General features: G+C 43.2%; 1 protein-coding gene across 2 annotated transcripts in view; it reads right to left on the bottom strand.

The window, feature by feature from the left end:
* LNX1 (ligand of numb-protein X 1) overlaps positions 1–20089 on the bottom strand; it is a 79579-nt gene that overhangs the window by 7390 nt on the left and 52100 nt on the right. For both annotated transcript variants that reach the window (XM_066548430.1, XM_066548431.1), the window contains 5 exons: positions 17140–17342; positions 15192–15563; positions 10077–10214; positions 4255–4432; positions 2140–2368 (listed from right to left, as the gene is read on the bottom strand). In XM_066548430.1, coding sequence (XP_066404527.1) covers positions 2140–2368; positions 4255–4432; positions 10077–10214; positions 15192–15563; positions 17140–17342 — 1120 coding nt within the window. The remainder of the gene's footprint in view (positions 1–2139; positions 2369–4254; positions 4433–10076; positions 10215–15191; positions 15564–17139; positions 17343–20089) is intronic.

Below are 20089 nucleotides of genomic sequence, written 5' to 3'. Positions count from 1 at the left end.
TGTGATCCTTGCCAAAAGCAAACTGAAAGCCAGAGAAAGGTTAAATGCTCAACCTGGAGAAAAATGAGTTAACATGATACACATCCTCATAAGAGAACTTGTTGAAGGACTTTCAGACATCTGATGTGGGCCCTGGAGAATCAGAACAATAAGTGAGTGAGCACAGTTATACTGGGGAAGACTGAAGGGTCTGCTAATACCTAGTGAGCAATCCCAAACCTGATCCTCTTGTGCCCCTACTCAGCCAATCAGCTGCCAATAAGAAAACAGAGCACCTTTGTTACTGTCACATCTAACGTGCATTGGTCCCTGTCCCAGGCGCTAGTCCGATGTTCAGAGCAGTGTCCCCACTCAGCATACCAATGTCCCCATGTCTCTTTGAAGGAGAAGGGCCATGCTGTGCTCTGTGCATGGCCTCACAGCTGGGGATGGAGTTACAATGAGCTCTTGTCTTCAGCCTTGCTGACACTGGGGCTGATTTCTTTCTTCAGACGAAAAGAGCTGGAATGCCTTCACACACGCAGCCTTCAGAGGAGGAAGGCTAAAGTGAGCTCAGAAACTGTTTCTAAAACAGGAAAACCCATTTTATTGCCAAACTGCAAAGTGGAACTGACTGATGTGAACTGTGAGTGCAAGCCTGAAGTACTGTGGAGCTCTGTCCTTCGTGTCCTCTACCATGCTGAGGTACTGGGAACTTCAGGCAGCTGTGAGTAGAAGATGATTACCAGGCAGCTCAGGTTTTCTACACAGCCCAGTGAAGGTGGCATCGGCAGGGTGTGATTGTTTCAGTCCACCTAGCAATGGATGGTGATAGAAGGCAAGACTCAGCACTGCAGATTGCAACATCTATAAGGCCTTTGATCTGTTACTGTCTCTTCACTGAGAGCATTACCCGTGCTCTAGTACCTTCACTGTGGTGCTGCTCAAGCTCAGGAGAGCAGAAGTTAGTAGGAATGAGGATGTCCTTGGGCCTGCCTGTCTTCAGACACTGAGTGAGGAAAATTTACCATTGCCTGGGGTAGCAAGTTAAGGGGTATCCATTCACTGCCATTTTCTTTTTACTGCTTTTCTTTCACAGGTATAAAGATGTAGTCCTCCTCAGTGGAGAAGGAACATTTTGCCTGTGGGTTACAGACACACAGCCTGCCTTCTGCTCTTGCAGTGCTTCAGCACATGTTATACAGTCATTAACATCAGACCAAGCCTCAAAAAACATCTGGCCCTCAAAACAGACTGCTGCAAGGTGAATGAGTTCAAAATGGCTTCAGCTAGAAAGAGGGAAACCTGTTATGCAAGAGTAGGAAATGAAGAGGAGTCCTGAAACTGTGCCTAGAGAAAAGCCCACCTGTTCTGCAGACCATCTTTCCCTGCCCTCCTGTAAAAGAGACACTGAACTGCTGCCAGAGTTAGGAGTACAATCAAGAGGAACTTATAGGATAAATCCTTCATTCCTTAAAACTGAGTGTCAGTTTCAAGTCTGTGATCCCAGCTTTGCATATTCACAGATTCACAGTGTCCTCATTTCATTCTTTCTGGAATGTCCTGGAAGCTGTAGGTATTACACCGTGCACACTGAGAGCTCAGTGACAGCTGATGTGGCTCTTGTTATCCTTGCTGAAACCCCAACACAGCTGCTTCCTGTGTGTGACAAATGGACTTCTTTCAGGCGGGGGTGGGGTTAAAAGAGGTGATTTGGAGATACTGGCCAACTGCACGAACTTTGCAACATCTGGGTAAAGTCAAACAATTCAGCTGGATTTGCCAAAGGAGAAGGGCTGTGCAGCTTGAGTGTTGCAGGAGGGGTATCTGCCTTCTGCAGGGTGGCTGAGCCTAAACTCCAGTTCAGCAAGCTCCTGTATCCCTGTAAGATTTTCCTTTCACTCCCTAAATGCCAGGTATGTTCACAAGATTGAAACAATTCAGCATCCTGTCCTCCTTCACAAGGGGAACTGCATGTCTATTTTGCCATGTACACATACCCATTTACAAAAGGGAGGTATTTAGAGTCAAGTCAGTGACAGAACCTGGATTTAATTAAGATGTAAGTGCAATGAATCAAGCCAAAAGAAAGTATTGCCAGAAAATACAAATCTTTCCTCCCACTCCCCCTCAGCCAGAGGTTGCAATCTGTGGACTTACCGTGGCAGCCCCAGCCACATAACCCAGGACGGCGACCACTCACTGCTCTCAGCAGTCACTTGTGTGTCCTCAGCGGGTGGTAGGTGACCCTGCTCCTCCTGGGCTTCACATGCTCTCATCTCCAGGGCTTTGAGCACCACTGAGGAGTTGGTGTTCTTCAGCAGGGCGACGGCCTCACTCCGGCTGACTCCCGTCAGATCAATGCCGTTCACGTTCAGGAGGATGTCACCTGAGACCAATAAAATGGATGATAAAAAACCCTGCAAGTGTTTCCAGGATCCCCTACCCACCTCCACAAACAAATGAGTCAAATCCATGGCCAAGAACCAGCAGCCGGACGAGGTTTTTTGTTATTCCTATCGTTTAACAAAGCATATGCTAGTAAACATGCCACAGGCGTGAGGGGAGATTCCTGTACATGGAAACCTTGCGTGGCTGGACAGAGGATTTCTCCTGGTTTCTTTCCACCTTTCCACGTCATCTCCTGCATCTGCAGCTGAACAAACAGCTGGGGTCCTGCTGTACCAATAAGCTTTGGTACTGGTGCCTAGTACTGGTCTGGGTCTCTGGAGTCTACTTCCAGCTAACAACATTTGTACTCAACCTAAGCTTGAAACCCCACAGCTCAGTGATGTTTTTTCTCCCAGCTCTCCCTTAGCAGAGGACTGCCACTCCAACTGGCTCTTCCTAGTTTGCTTTGTGGAGGAACATGTTGTTATTTTCATATTAATGCCTGTTTGAAAGGCTGCAAGCCAAGCCATTTTTCTGTATGCCTTATTTATAATATAGGCACAGCAGCCACAGAGAAAAATGCAAAGATGACCTCAATTACTACAGGCAGAACAATAAAGACATCACTAATGTCATGCAAACAGCCTCAATGCCAAGTGCTCTGCAACCCTTCATAGCAGGCTGCCATGCCAGGGCTTTCCTGGGTGCCCTCTATACTTGGCCTGGATGCTTCTCCAGGCAGAGATTTATCACTGGCAGTGCAGGCACTGCAAATGAGCATTAATCTCTTCTTGTTGTCTGTCCCCAATAAGAAGGACAACAGCCTAAGAGCTGCTCTACATCAGAGACCTATGGTGCTATTATATCATCACATATTCATTTGTTTCTAATTTTATCAAATTAACTAGGCTGAGTTTTCCATGCTGTCTCATGATGAATATATTTTGGGAAGTGTATTCCATTGAGAGGCAGTCATCTCCCAGCAGAAGGAAAGGGGAAATCTGCTGTTTTGCTCCTGTTGTTGTGTTCTCACATAGGTTTCATTGAATAGGCACAAAGAGGGAGTTGCCATGTGCGCCAGTGCTGGGCACTGAGACCCAGGCTCCTGGAGTCTGACTGGGTTGCAGCTATTCTGCCCCATTTTTGGGTACCTTCACTTCCCTTAAACTCAGGATTTCCCTCCAGCTTCCAGGCAGTGACTGGACTGAGGGAGAATATAGGGGATGAAGGGTAGGTGAGCTGTGTCATTGCTGGATGCAGGCTACTGAGGGATCTGGCTCTTGAGGATGTAACATCCCGAAACCTGAGAGTTTCATCTTTCCTCTGCTGCCCAGCTATTCCCACAAAACCAACTGATAAAATATGGTCCTCATCTTGCTCTAAAAGCTTATTCATGCAGAAGGGGAGAAACTATTAGCTTTATCATTCTGTGACATCAGTAGCTAAATGGGGTTAGGAAGCCAGTATTTCCAGACATGAGGCTGAGCCACAGGGCACTAATATGGCTTCATATATAATGGGAGTTTTGATCCTGTATATTTAATTCAAATTCATGAATGCAATGACAAATAAGCAAAAAAAAAAATTACTTTGAAAACACATGAAGGTTGCACAATGAATGTATCAAGAGTTAAGAGAATTTTCCTGTGAAAAGCTATTTATCTTTTTTTTCCTACCAGAATATTCCTATATCCTACTTCACAGAGATGATTACTGCTGCATCTTATGCCTTTTCTGGTAGTTGACTTGAGATCCTCTAATCTGACATATCCCAAAATCTACAGGATCGCTGAAGATGTCAGAGTGTGAAGCGCTTTCACTATCCCGCAGTTTTCAAAAGAAGCTCTTGATTTAAGGCAGGCTTTCAAAATCCCCCCTTTTTACCTGTTTTTATCCTGCTGTCTCTGCTGATCACTCCTCCAGGTTCCACACTTATCACATAGATAGGCAAATCCCATTCCCGGTTAGATGCTCCACCTGCCACAGTCATTCCCAGGGATTCCATGTGATCTTTCCGGACAGCCACCACCTTCTCATGACAGGTGACAGTGTGAAGAGTGTTCTGTGATGGAGAAAATAGCAACAACAAACACAGTTTGTGGGCATGGTGACCTCCCTGACAGTTTTGGCATTTTCTATCAAAACAAATATTCCTGGAAGTAACACCAAGACACTTCCCAGCCACCTGGCCTGATGGCTGGCAGGACTCCCTCCGGGGCTTAAGCATCTGCAGTCAGAGTTACCACCAAGATAACTGTGCTTTAATAGTTAAAGTCAAGCACTGCTGCAATGAAAACCAGAGTTGTTTTAGTCCTAAGGCTAACAGAAGAAGGTCCTTGAAAAGTAAATAAGGAATTTGATTTTAAAAGAAAAAAAAGTTCTTGATAATAATATCACTACTGGTCTTCATATCTTTTACTATCAGGTTGTGCTTTGTATCTTGCTACTTGCAGTCTGAGCATCATCTGTAGTTAGTGAGAAATAGTCCTCTTGGATTTGAGGAATGAAACCATTAGGGACATATTAGAAGAGACATATTTAATTTGATCTTCCAGATGTCTGTGGTTCTATGTAAGTTATAGGTGGAAATACACTTGAAGAATAAGTGTTTCTGTTCAGGAAAAGAGAAGGACATTTACAGTGAAGAGAGAGCAGTTTCCAGGGTGCTCTTAGTGCTTCTGCTTGAAGGGTCAATTTGGGACAGCCATCCCATATATTTCTGCCCCTGAGCAGGAAAAGTTTAATACACACAGCTGGTCATGCAATAGCTGGTGCATGAGTGAGGGTGCAACAAAGCCACAGGTGCCCTCATGATGGAGAACCAATGCAATGCAAGCTCCAACTAAACCTCTGAACTGAATGTCATGTTTACCATGCACTCAGCTCTTACAGAAGAGTTTGAAAGGCAAATAAATCTGGATTTAAATGTTAATTGCTTTTCTCTCCTTAAGTATTTCCTAAGCAGTGCTCCTGACATCAACTCCTGACAATCCCAGCCCCTCTTGCAGGAACAGCATTATCCACTCCAGGCTCATATTTAATCGCATGCTTCTAAATACATTTCAAATGTATTTAAAAGACTCTTCTCATTCACAAATGTAACCTCACATTCGTAATATGCAAAAATAATCTATAAAACTCATTTAAAGCCACATTAATCTCTTAGTAATCTGACATCTCACAAAGACATTTTACATTGATTCCTGGGCCAGCAGCATGGAAAGCGGCGCAGATGAATCCGCAATGCCGCCCTAAGTGACAATGATGGGACAAAGGTAGATTATGGCAAGAATTTTTTTATGGGAGTAAGGCAGACTATGTCTTTGATTTGTGCTTTTTTTTAAAGGTATGTTTGGGGGAACTAACTCCACATCAAGATTTCTGTGATGCAATGTTAACAACAGAACACGGGACCTTCTAGAAGCTTAGCAAGGGATTTCTCTCTGCTTGAGCAGATGAACAGTAGCTGCCACAGAGCTCCAGAAACAAAAAGGCAAAGAGCCCGGTGGAAAGAAGAATTCTCTCAGTCTCTGAGAGAAAGCCAAGCACAGCTGTTTGGACATATTAGACGTGGTCCATGTAGAACATAGGCACTATGTCACAGTAATTTGGCTTAGGGCTTGCGAACAAACCTATCAATTTCTGAAGATTTTAAAACCTTCAGAAAATGTTCTCTTCCTGATAAATTTTATGTTCTGATCCAGATAATTTTAACTTTTCACCTTTGTCTTTAAGGTGTAAATATTTTAAACAGAGTAGTTCTATCTTTATGCATACTAAACTTAATGTTTCATCCATGTTTTGCAAAAATATCCTTTTTCCCTTGAAAATGAATGGCTTTCCATCAGGAAAAGGCCACTTTTTGAAACATGTGGGATAGGGGGCAACTAACTTTCCCAAAATTGTGATTTGAAATTTTGCAGCAAAATACGAAATTGGGATTCTATTTTTGGCTCTGAGTGAGAGAGCATCCTGTTACTTATGCAGCAAACATCTCAGACAACAAAAACATTAGAGCATTAACCAGTTTATCACTATTTTTTGAGGAATCAGCACAGAGAGAAAAGATTTCAAAGTACTGCTTGGGAACAAATTGTCCTGCTACATTTCAATGAAGAATTATAGAAGTACCAGTACTTGTATGCTGAACCACAAAGAACCAATTTTCTTTTGAAGCTACTCTTTCCCATGTCATTTTTTTATATGGCTGCAGAGAGAAAGGATTTGGGGTGACTTGACTGAGAGGAAGGCAGTGATGAAAGGAAAGTAAAGCCTTTTTTAGTAAACACATGTAGAACTTGCTTGGAGGTATAATTGATAGCAAGTAAACCAGTTAAAAGGCAGTGTTTATCAGTGACTGCATTTCAGTGCATTCTCTTCTAAACAATTGTGCTTCTCTGTCATTTTGAAGCAACCTTGGAGGTCAGGAGAAGAAAAACATAACAGTTCATCTCCTCCTCTTTTTATTTTTTCCTCCTTTTCTGTATATTTATTAGAAAATAAATATTTACAGCAGATTATCACAACATCAAAGCCATGACACGTGTCTTGCAGGCAAAAAACATTGCTGTGTCTGTTTGGAAAATGTACCTTACCTGAAGGTTAACCTGCTCATTTGCTCAGGAAACATTGCCTGCTCCAGCAACATTTTCTTTGCCCTAAGTACTAGACAATTAATTTGAGAAATAAGAAAACAGTTCCAATTAAAAACAAGTGCTATTTAATTAATGGCACAGCTCCCAGTGACTTCAAAAGAATTGAATCAGGCCTGTTTATGTGTTACAGTCTGGCTTCACAACCTCAGCTGCACAAGAAAGTGTTTGTGACATCTCTTCTCTGAATCCAGGCAGCAGCCAGAACAGTTTGGGCTGTGCTTCCTTTGTGCAATCTCTGTACAGAGGAACACAGATCCATGAGACCCTGGGCAGGACCAATCTCTTGGCACACCATACACCTGGCATACACCACCAGAGAAGGACATGGTCACAAGGGATCATCCTCCTCTTATCCAGAGCCTTGTGGGCAACATGGCTGGTCACCACTGGCCTAAAAGAGAGGCACCTCTGTGTCACCTCCCCGTGCTGTACAGATGGAGGTTGGCTATCCTGAGGCCAAGAGCTTGGCCCAAAGTGGCTCCTGAGCCACTGCATGAGCCAGATGGCTGCTGGAAGCTAGAGCTTATTCTTGATGCTGAATACAGCCACAGGTTGAGAGCAGATTTCAGCCCATGTAGACATACATGCTCTACAGTGAGAGCAGTTTCACTCAAAGAGAGCATTCCTGACCATCTAATATCACTTTCCCCAGTAAGCTCAGGGGACAAAAAAATGCCTTAAAATTAGCCAGAAATCAAAGCAGCTAACAATCCTCTATTAATCACATATAATAAAGCAATCCCACTGATAGCAGTAGGTAGCAGACTCATCAGACCACACACACATGGGAGACTCCCCTGACAGTGAGGCCCAACCAACAAGTATTACCTTGGTTTTTGGGCAGGAGCATGTCCTGCATTAGGACACTGTACAGGCCCTAGGCTTGCAAGCATTGCTCCTGCAGTTATGCCTACTTAAAATAAATAACATTTTAAAAATCTTTTAAAGCCAGTTTAAAAATCTTGAACTGCAAGTTATGTTCAGTTAAACCTTCAGCAAAATATCATGAAATATTTCAACTGACACAGTCATGCCCTATAAAAGGGCAACTAACACTTCAGTAATGTTTGTATCAGACCAAAAGTCCACAGTGCCTGAAGCTCATTGTGTCTACTGGCTGTACCGATCTACTGATCTACTGCCAGAGCATTTTCTCTGATAGAAGCCCTCTACAACCTACACACAAAGCTAAAGGGAGGTAGGAACAGTTCAGAGTTTTCTTTTTTTGCCTGTGATCTTCCCTGGAAAGTGCCCAAATGGTGGCATTGGACAGAAGCCCACAGCAGTACACCCACTCATGTGCTTATGCAGTACTCATCTTTTGTGGAAAACTGGAAATCCCCCTAAAAGCTGAGGCCTATGCAAGAAGAGATGATTCATTAGTCTTTATAACACTTGCTCATTAGAGGACTGTTCATTGTGCCTTCAATCTCACAGCTACCCAAAATATTGTGGGACGTACCAAGAACTCATATCCAACATCTCTTGGTATAGGAAGAGAAAATGAGGATCTCAGGGCAGAGAGAGATAAGCTGTGTTCCCAAATAATCCCATCTGGTATCAATTAATTACTCAGACCAACATGGCAGAGTTAGCAGGTGCTTGGATCTTCCCTAGGAAGAATACAGTACCAACACAAGCTACTTGCTGTCCTACACATATCTTCCCAAGGAAATCATTGCTTCAGTAGAAAGTCATGCTTTGCAGATGCATGATTAGTTGGGCACTACTTGCTACTTGGTAGTAGCTACTGAATGCTGCCTGCTTTCTGTTTTAACTCCTGCTAATCTGGTCCCACCTAATAAGAGCTGTGATTGTGACTTTGTGGGAAAGGAAAACTAAAAATACGTAAATATACACTAGAGTTTTAAACACATAAAAACACTGAATAATGTAGCTTTAAAAGACCTGCAAAAATGGGCATATTTTAACATTTGTAAAAGCCAGAGCTAGACTTGTCTCCTGGCTGACAGCTGTGCACCAGATATTTGGTCCAGAGGTCCCTTTAAGGACACAACTGGCTATCCATCAAGCAGGATGAACTTAAGCCCTGCCTGCACACCTCCCTGATACACCCCTGGCACTGGTGGCCAGGGTCAAGCTTGCATGGGTTTGCATAAGTGGTGACACTCAGGGTGATTAATGTAAATTAGCCAGACATGTGGCTTCAAATTTAGTGAAATAAAAAAAAAAAAATCAGTTCCTGCAAGGACATGCCTTCTTCTGTCTAAAGTGGAAACAATAACACTGAGCAAGCTCAGAAAACATATTTTCAAAACTCTAACTGCATTGGTTCCTACTTAAAACCTCCTATGTTTGAAGATCAGCATTTCTCTGCCTTAGGCAAAGAGAATATTGTGAGTGTAGATGCGCTAAACACATACTCTGGCCAGGTACACAGGGACAGCTGGGGCACAGTGTGGTAACCACAGCCTGATCTGGGTGAGGTGGCTGCTCTGTGCTGTGTCCCTGGGCTGGGTGCTGCACACCAGCAGCCCTTGCAGAACCCACACCATGCAAGTTCCAGGTGCTGCCAGAGCAGAACAAACATGCTTTGGGTCTAAAGCTCCACAGAACATCCTTGTGCTCTCAGCAACCAGGGCATTTAAATAAATGAGCAACAGCCTAATGATGACCACAATTTTCAAGTAGGTTATGGGAATTTTTTCGGCCAGCATGTGAAAGCTTTTTGTCTGAAGACTATGCTACAGATGGAAAAACTTCAGAAAAAATTTTCTTTTTGTTGGAGTGCATTGTCCTCTGCAGATTCCCACTGCTGGTCAGAGCTGTGGCCGTGGCCAGACACTGTGTGCACATCAGCACCTGCCCCAGCACTGCCCACTGCCATCTCCTTCCCTCCCCATGCCAGGCAGAGTCAGGGCAGAACCAGTGGGTAAATAATGAGCAGCACAGCCTTTGTGTTTCCATTGCCAAGTGAGACGAGCTTTTTCTGGTGACAGAAGCCAGAGAAAGCCCCCTTAGACACGCACCCCCAGCTGCCCCCCATTCCCCGCCCCACGGACGGCAGACACACCACAGGAGCGCCCTCACCTTGCCGGGGTGGTTTCTCTCGGCCGGACAGGGCTGGGAGCCGCCGGCGCTGGAAGCCCAGCCCGTCTCCTGCAGGAGGTCCGGGGTCTGCTGCCGGCTCTGCCGCGACACCACCAAGTGAACCTGCTTCTCGCTGGCCTGCGGGGGGAGCACACTGTGAATCCCACGGCCCCGGCACAGCAAACCCTCCACCTCAGCCCCAGAGTGTCTGGGAAATGCAGGAACCACTTAAACGCTGGGTGGATTTCCCATTAATGAGGTTGCTATGACATAAAGCAGTAGCATCAGTTCAGGTCAATGAAGTTCATAAAAGTTTACTGCCAGATACTTAATATTTCTCTTGAAAATTTGGTGTTAACTCTAAAAAATCCTTCCTACCTGCCCCAAAATTGGCTGAAAGCAGTGATCCACCACAGTGAGTTCTGATCAGCTCTCTTCTACACCAGTGTATACCACTGCAAAGCAATAGTATACACAGGTGTATACCACTGCAATTCACCCGCCACGGCAGAGAGACAGGCAGGCTACCAGAGCTGTAGCTGCCCAATGGATGGGAAAGCTGAAAAAGCTACAATCAACCCTGAAACCAGGGATGTGCTTAGGCCTTGCCCAGTGGGAGTGGGGAATAAACAATGTAATTAAGTCCACCTGTATGCAGTGAGCATGACAAATGTAAGGAAGCTTAAAGAAAGGGAGAAAAGGTATTTTCTTTGTGAAATAAAATCCTACTGCAGCAGAGCACAGAGAGAGTGGGCATAAGCAAGCACACAGGGTAATGAAGTTTAGGATGGGAAAGCAGCTCACAAACTCTCACTCTAGAAAGAGCAGTTTCAAAGCAAATAACCAAAGCTCAAAGAACTTCTAGGCCTTTTTTCAAAAGGCAGTCAGTGTACTTGTGTGCCTGAGAGATGCTCCATTGATACTTCTGAGGTTATGTTTGTTATTTTTAAGGGGCTCTGTGTGTTTGTCTGATATTAGTGTTAATTCTGTGTACAAGTGGGGCTTTTTTCTATCATTGAATCATCACTGTTTCCCCAGAAGAAAATGGCTTCATTTGCTCCTCAGTGAGGCTCGTATGAATCTGTTCAAAACAACAGTGATGCAAAGATAAAGCTGAGAGGGAGTGGGATTTACCCAGATAAATCATAGATGCCTGTCATAAACAAATATACTAAACTAAAATGAAGAACAGTGTACCAATAGCCTCAGTGCTATAGAAGCATACTCAGAAGATGTAAAAAATTAATCCTTTAATCTCCTTCTCTCTAGGCTAAAGACCTTGCTGTTTTGCCAGGAAGGAGGGGCTCTTAATGACCAGTCTGCAGAGGCACTCCTGCCTGCTGGCTCTCAGGTTAGACTGAAGGAACTGCTCAGTATCCAACGTGAAGTCCCCACAAACACATCTGGAGCCTGATGCCCTGGGGCTGCAGCTTCAATGCTTGGTGGCACCACAGCCTTGGGGGCTGCAGCTGCAGTGCTTGGTGGCACCACAGCCCTGGGGCTGCAGCTGCAGTGCTTGGTGGCACCACAGCCCTGGGGCTGCAGACCTCCTGGCTGGCTTGCTAGCACTGCTCACTGGGGAGAAGCTCCAAGGAAAGCTGGCATTGAAAAAGCAGCTGAAAACCAAACACAGATCCAGTTGCACTATTGAAATCAAATCTCCCACAGACAATTAATAGAAGCCAGAGGAAGCTTCTGGGAATTTTGTTTTTATAGCTTTGTTTGTCCTGTCTGGAGTTGAATTCAATAGCTGTAGCTGAGAGTTAAAAAGAGCTTTGGAAAAATGTCATTTTAGTTAAGAAAAAGCAACCTACCTCTCCTAAACCTCCAACTTCAAGCTTGAAATATACATGTTCAAGCCATGCTATTTTCAGTGAAGTAAAAAATGTGCATGTCTTTGTTACTTTCCCAATATCTTGGGGGGATGCTATTTTTTTTTACTAGAAACTCAAATATTCACAGCTTCATAATATATAATTTAGTGCGTACACACATATTTCAAAACAACTTTCTAGGCATTTTTAACAGATCTGGTTTTATGGAATATTAATTCATGGACTCTGGACTCAACTGGTACCCAAAAGCAGAATTCTGTGTGTTGGGAGAAAGGAAACCACCCTGGTCCCTAGTTTGTAATATGATTGAGGTGGAACAGAACAATATGAGATTAAACCTCCCAAGGGCACATGGCCCGATGAAAATACTGTTTTCTCTAAAATGAACAGTTTCAACTTAGCACAACTTCTTTTTAAAATTTATCTGCTGCCACATGGTAAGCCTCAAAGCTGGTTATTTAGAGAAAGGTTGTAAAACATGATTAATTCTCAAAGAACAACTAGCAAAAGTTCAACTAGAGTCTCTGTTGCAATGGCACATTTGTCTACGGGCCAGTCAAGCTGAGTAGTTTCTCAGAAGTCAGAGTGGTTTAGAAAGTTATCCAAACAACAAGAACAGCTTTTGTATTTACATACATATGAAAACCCATTAACGTTTCTACCCAATAGATTATTTATTGCTGATTCATTCTGATCTCTTCCCTCTCTCTTACCAGTGGCTTTTCCCACAATTCTTTCTCTGTATTTTATGCTGAAGTGAAAATTAAAGAGAGGCGGTGAGCTTTGATGCCAAGTGCAAGTAAGAGCTGAAACACTCTGCTAGAATTAAAATCTGTTAGAGCCAAGGCAAATCAAGTAGGAAGGCAGAGACACAAGGGAAACTTCTGAGCATCTTAGAAAGAGGCAGCAGGGCTGCTCTTGGCAGAAGCTGCCCCATGTCTCACTGGGATGATGGAGCACAGATATGCTCCACATCACAACCTGCTTGTCAGAGGCAGTTGTTGGGTAGAAAAGCTGCTCCTCTGTCCCTAGCAGCTGCTCTGAACTGTGGGGGGAAGGCGGTGAGGAGGAGGGTGAACATCTGGGCTCAGTAAAGTCTGACTCAGCCCATGTAGCTTGGCTTGGCTTGATGTGCTCATATGGGCACCCCATATCTGTTACCTTGCACCTTTTCTTGTCACTCTCATGGAAAACAGATGTGGAATGTCTTGTTACTTAGATTCAAAGTGCCACTTCTGACACAAGGCCATGGCTTAAGATGACGTGACAAACAGGAGGCAGCAAATTCCCGAGTGTTATGATGTGTGCACATTACTAATTAGCACTTATACATTTTCTTCATTTCAGCTCTTGTGACAGAGCTTAGAGCTTATAAACAGCCAGACAATCAGATTAGCAACTGCTTCGCATATGTTATTGAATGGTTTCTCTAGGTCTCAATTCTCTCAATTATTCATTATTTAAAAGTCAAAAATAATCAGATTACTCAGAAATCTGACAGTCTTCCTGCTGTGCTGGGTTTAACAAGCCACTGCACCTTTTAGTAAATGTTCTGTTTTTTAAAGAAACTGATGGTGTATTTGTAGCTTTCACCACCATAAATTAGAAGACCTCAATGCACAGCAAGAGGCATGCTGAGCTCTCAACAGGCAGGAAGGATGCTGTTGAGAAATCAGAGGACACAGTGAAATAGCCCTTCGTGTAAGAAGCAAATGCAAAACACCTGTGGCTTCAGTATAAAGGTTTTTCTCTGGCATAACATAGAAACAGGAAAGGCAAATGATAATTGATGAAAAACATAACCAAAAAGACACAGGTTCCAGGAATTTTAAATTAGATAAATGTGATTCGTAGGGCTCACATCAATGCAATATAATCCTGGCTGTTTGGAAACCTGAATTTCCCCTTTGATAGGCTTGTTTAAATTCCCAAGGATTGGTGTGCGTTTCAAGCATTATTGTAATTAACATCCACTCTTTGGAGACCAATAAGGGCTTTGGTTGCACTTTTAAACACTTGAATGTGAATACTCTTGTTAGTAATTTTTTCCGTTCCATCTCGTGTGTTTTTTTGCTTATGAAGCACTGATGCCTTGTTTTGTAGCCATAAAGAACTGTTCCAAGAATAATAGTTTTTTAGAAAATTTTTCATTCCAGACTTGTTGCCCTCAGAGAATTTAAACCTTCCCCCTTCTGCCTTCTGTTCCCAGTTACTGAGCTACATAAGGCAATCCAGAAAGAAGCTGGACCAGAATTTCAACAACTGGCATTATGTAAGGGGATGACATTTTCTTCACCTATGCTATAAACTTCACAATAAAAGTTGGCTACAACCAACTGTGAATCTATGATAACACAGAAATACTTTCCACAAAATGCATGGATTTGACTGTTTGTTTCAGTCTGACTGATATTACCCTGATTATACCCGTCAGAAAGAAGAAGCTGGCCTGATTTGACATCTTGTTACTGAAGCCCATGCATTTCTTCAATATGTGAACAGTCTACATGCCTCCAAATGAAATTCAAAATTGCACAAGTATAATAACAGCTATAAATATGAGATAAAAGCAACAAAAGATTCTTGGCTTTGCTTTTTATGTTGAAGTTTTATAAAAACATAGTCTGTAAACAAAAAACCCAAATTGGTTCTGGAGGGAAAATTAGGCCGAAGCTGACCAATTTTGCAGCTGAGAAAGGCATGGGTTTTTTTCATCTAACAGTTCTGTGTTAGCACCTGTTTAGTATTCCATGTGAGTCTAAACAGAGATTAATAACTACAGATCCATTTTTCCAAAACATCTGGATTTCCATATACTGGATTTAGGTAAGAAATATCTGCAAGGTGTTGACTACCTTATAGTGGTAGTCCACTGCCTTAGGCTACCCTGGTTTGCTCCAGGGCTGAACGAGAGAGCACAGTGACTCCTGAGCCAGAGGAGTCAGGATTCTGCAGGAACCAGTGCTGCCAGGGTGGATGCCTTCTGGCAGCTGGCATCACTCTGGTGATGATCAGAGTATACAGATGTTTGCACTGATCTATATTTTCCAAAACCTGATGGTAGCAGGTGCCTCTGTGGGAGTCCATGCTCATGCTCACACTAATCCCCACAGTAAAACCAAGGAGCTTTGACAGGAGTAAATTCCCCTCCAATCGTGACTCCTTCCCTCTTCCAAATACACAGACTCAGTGTTAGGCCCCTGCTTTGCCATGGATGGTGAAAAACCACTGCTTGTTTTTTGCCCAGCTCAAACCCCATGGTCAGAGTGGGAGGACAAACCTGTATGAGCTGCGCTGCGCTCTCGGGGCTGCCGTAGCGGTGGTCGTGCCCGTTGATGGCCAGCACGCGGTCGTTCTCCTGCAGCTGCCCGTCCCGCGCCGCCATGCCGCCCTCCAGCAGGTTGAAAATAAACACCCCTGGCTCATCGGCCTTGCGGACCAGCTTTATTCCCAGCTGCTCATCCGGACTGCTCTTGTTCAGCACTACATGGAAGCTGTCATCCCGGTTGCAGTGAGCATCGAGGGAAAGCCCGCTGTTGCGGCACCGGTACCTCTGCTCTCGCAGCACCGTCAGTCGCAGCACGTGGCACGGCTGCTTCAGGATTGACAGGGCATAGTTGTGAGGCACATTTTTGATGTCCATGCCATTTACCTGGAATAGAGAAGTGTAAATCAGCAGCAGAAAGATGGTCTGTTCTGAGTTGGCACTGAGGAGGGCAGATCTAGATACACAGATGTCTTCAAATGAAGTGACGTGTGCTATTTCGAACTGTGTCACACACGAGGCCAAGTTTGTGGTGCAGAACAATCTTCCCCGCAAGGAAAGGATGTGCTGCACAGACAGTTTCTGTCCTTTTCTTCCCCTCGCTCCCTGATAGTCTCCAGACATACATGCTAGTTTTCATCTTTCTTATTGCTCTTTCCCAAGCTTCAATATCCTTCCATATATCTTAGTTTTATTCCATAGGCTTCTGATTTCAAATTGTCTTGCAAGCCTTTCCTTTCACTCCCACTGTTTTCCTGCTGTTTCTTTTCTTCTTTATCTCCCAGCTGTTCTAGGTACAGTAAAAAAAATTTTTCTTCACTAATGAATCTCTAACTACAAAGAAGGAAAGAGCCTCAAGTAGAAGTTTAAATGCCTTAGATATTTACTAACAATTATGCTGATTTATCACACTAGAGAATCATACTTTCCTTTTTTTCCTCAGAGTTTTTCAGGTTAGATTTAATTCAGATGAGAATAAAACTGTATAACTACCACTTTTTAAATTTGGATGAGGAAAAGAAAGAGGAAAAAAGAGTTTCCAGTCAATCCCATCATGTTCATATGTGTAAGAGTGAGTAGGCATTGCACTTTATATTGCTAAATGAAAACCAGTTGCAACATTGTATTTTATCACTGGCTAGAAAACCTGAATCAGACAAGATATTTCCATGTAGCTTTACATTGCACAGGTTGAACCATTTAAGTATTAAGAAACATCTCCAAAATGTAAGAGAAATACTCCCCAGCACGGACAAAAGCATTTGGCTGGTGTTTGCTTTTGCAGACTTCCTATGTGGGAACAATGGAGCTGTTCTGCTGCAGTCTGATGGGGAGGACTGCACCCAGAGAGACAGCTCAACTGGCTTTAAGTTGCTACCTTGGGTACCACAAACAGCATGAGCTGCACCAGGATGGGGCTGAAATTCACAGGAATCCTTGGTAAATCCTGGGCGGTCAGCCATGGCTGGGAAGAGCCAGGATGGGCCCATCCGTGCCACAGTCACAGCTTCATTGTGCAGTTTGGATGTGCCCTGCAGGAACAGCTTTGTCTTAGTGGTGCCATTAACTCTGCTGCTCTGTGCTGGCACCAGGACAAAAAGGCTCCCTGAAACACATAGCTGGATGTGCATGCTATGCAGCTGCTGCTGGGAACCACCATCCAGAAGCATTTTTATTCACTGTTAGAGTGAAGTATGCCCACATTTTGATCCCTTTCCAAAGGGAAATCCCTTTGGCCAAGTCTGTCTGACATAAAGCAGAAAGCATGGCACAACCTTGGCATGCCTCAAGTGTCCTCAGCTACCACTGGGGTCAGCAAAAACTAGGAGATCATGGGGCCTTGTGGGTGGTGCTCTGAACTTCAGAACAGCTTTCTGCAACTTTGCAAATCTCATTGTGATCGACTTCAACCATCTCATTCTTTGTCAGGCTATTTTTATCTCCTACCTCCACAGTACTGTACCTTTAGTATCATGTCTCCAGGCAGCAATCTTCCATCTCTGGCAATCACCCCATCTCGATAAATATGCTGTATAATAATGTGAACCAAAGGGGTCTCACTGCCTCCCACAATCCTAATGGCCAGACTTTCATGCGGATCGCTGCGGCTGATCTTAATGCAGGTAATCTCCCCATCTGGAATCAGGTGGTACAGCCTGGGAAAACCTGGAAATGCATATTCTAAGGTATTTATTTGACAACACAGCTTTGCTTTGTTGAAACATGCACTGCACAACCTCAAGTACCTGCCAGTTAGTCAAGCTAGGTTTTATGCATGTATATGATTCATACCAAGTGGGAAGAAAAGGATAGGTAAGCTTGCTGAATGGACTTGAAGGGAACTTTCTACAATTAATATATTCAAACTTCCTTTTTCCCCCACAAAATACAGCCTTAAACCCTTGATGTAACCTGGACAGATGAAATGTACTTAGAGTTATACACATAAATATTTTGAGGGAATCATGTACATTTTTGGTCACCAGAGACACCTCAGAACCAGGCCACGGTTTCTTGCTGGCCCTAGAACAGATGGGCATGGGTACCTCAGCAAACATCCATCGCTGCTGGGCTGGGTTGTAAACCCTATCTCACTGGTAGCATCCCAGGCTGCTGTGTTTTCTCCATTTTTGGTGTCACAGTGGAGGACAGGGCTCTTGTCTTGTGACATCCAAGGAAGCCTTTAATTTATCTTTAGCTACCAGAAAGGCAACAAAGCAAAGGTTTGGACAAACCAAAGCACACAGTAGTTTTCCTACCAGACCACTCTCCTTTCATCACTGCTTGAAGTCTAGGAAGTAGGAATGAGTGACTCTAACTGTGATGTGTCAATTAAAACCACAGTATGCTCAAAGTACCTGGAGGGAAAGATCTCTGCTGGCCCTGGCAATCTGGCTGTGGGGAGGAGGGACTAAGGGTGGATCCTTTTTGTATTTAAAAGGCACTGGATTAGGGTATCGTCTTCCAAACCCTACTTTTCAACTGGCATGTCTGATTTCACAGCATGTCACTAATACTTTCTTTCCTTCCAGGTCAATTCAAAATTTTAATCCATATTCAGCAGTGAGTAAAGTTGAAGTAAAAGCAGCAGTGCGTTTTCCAGCACAGGCACAGCAGCCTTCAATTGTTTTGAATTCCCCAAAGCTGAGAGAAAGCATTTAAACTTTTTGCATGTGAATCCAATCCAGTGGTTATATGACAAACCTGTAAGTCAAAAAATTAACTGCTAATATTTTTTCAATAACCTATTTTAGAAATGAAAGTATGAGTGTTAATAAATAGTAGTTAAGTGAAAAATGAAACTTTATAGACCAGAATCTGAGATAGAATTAATATTTGCTACTACAGAATTAGCAGGCAACAAACCAGCAAGGCACCAAAACCTTTTGAGAGAGCACAGGGGGAAAAAAAGAACAGGAAAAATATATTGAGAAACACCACGTTGCATCCCTTACCACTTCTTTGATCATATGCTCTTCAGGGTGGGAAGCTGTCCTCCTCCACGTCTGTAAAAAGCACCTACCAGTAGCACAGACTTGACAGGCAATAAAAGTCTGTCTAGATAACTTCACAGTCTTCACCAACCTAATACTCAACCATTTCTTCTTGTAATAGCAGTTTCTGTGCTAGTACAGGTTTACTTCCGTTTTGCAGGCAACTTTAATATTTCAGGAATGGAAGGTGCTTAAATTCCCCCATGCTCCTCTATTTTCTAAATGCTATTTGCTCAGCTTGTAATTTGCTCAGTTCTCTCTAGCCTGAAGGGTGATTCACATGATCTAAATCTAGGCCTCAGATGCACAGTTTGGTGATCTACTTGCTCTGACTTCCTTTGTAGTGCACAGGCACCCAAAGAGATATATTCCCATACTAAATTGCCCCTGCAGGTGCCAAATCTCCACTGCTGTGTAAGAAAAGAGGCAATTAACTCTGGCATCTCAGTGGGGTGCTTAAAGTCAGACAATACAAATACTCCTCAAAAATCACCAATGGCCTGATCCCTGCATGCACATTTCAGTGTGGCTATAACAGTTATGTGTTAAGGGTTATGTGTAAGGGTTATGTGTAAAAATACACATGAAAATCCAGACACCTAGATCTTCCCTGCATGCAAATAAATTAATATACATGTATATATTGCAGATAACAAAACAGTGCTATAATAGACCTATTATGATGACTCAGTTCTCATCCTAATAAACTATGCTTTTTGACACTGATGCTCATTTTTCCATAGCCCATTGTGAAAACCCTTCTAAAGGAATTATTCAGTTGTATTTCTTGTCCATGGAGAATTGTAGACTGAGCAAGCTATTGACACTCTTATGTTATTTCAACCTGCAATTATCCCAGAGCAAAATCAGGGCAATGTGGCAGTGAACAAGTCTCTACTCTTGTACAAGACTTACCTACATCTTTACATATGTATAAACATAAATAGGTTTCTTTGCATTTTAAACAATGCCTTATCTGGTTTGTTAAGTCTTGCACTGGTACTTGGATGACTTTCAATACAGTTTTATGCAGATTTTTTAGAGGAATTTTTGATGTCTAATTTCCTTCTGAAATGTGCAGTCTACAACAACCCAAATCTTTCCAAGACGTTTTTCTTTTGCCAGTCTGCAAGTCTCTAATGCCACCCTTCCATAGTTAGCAGGCTGTACTGCCTCACTTCCTGTCTTAATTTGATTTGTGTTATCAAATATACACAATAAACAGAAATATTTTCTCCTCAGATGAGCTAAGCAACTAAATAATTTCTTTATGAACCATTAATTTCTGCTCTCTTAATTGAAGACTTGCCTGTTCTTTTCATCCCAGACATTTGTATTCTCAACAACCTCGACTGTCATAAGTAAAAGGTCAATTTTGATAAACTAACCTATTTAACTAATGCCTATTTTGATAAACTA

Source organism: Molothrus aeneus, chromosome 4 (genome assembly GCF_037042795.1).
Source record: "Molothrus aeneus isolate 106 chromosome 4, BPBGC_Maene_1.0, whole genome shotgun sequence".
In the NCBI taxonomy this organism is placed as follows: domain Eukaryota; kingdom Metazoa; phylum Chordata; class Aves; order Passeriformes; family Icteridae; genus Molothrus; species Molothrus aeneus.
The sequence above is the reverse complement of the archived record's forward strand: the minus strand, read 5'-3'. Positions and strand labels throughout refer to the sequence as shown.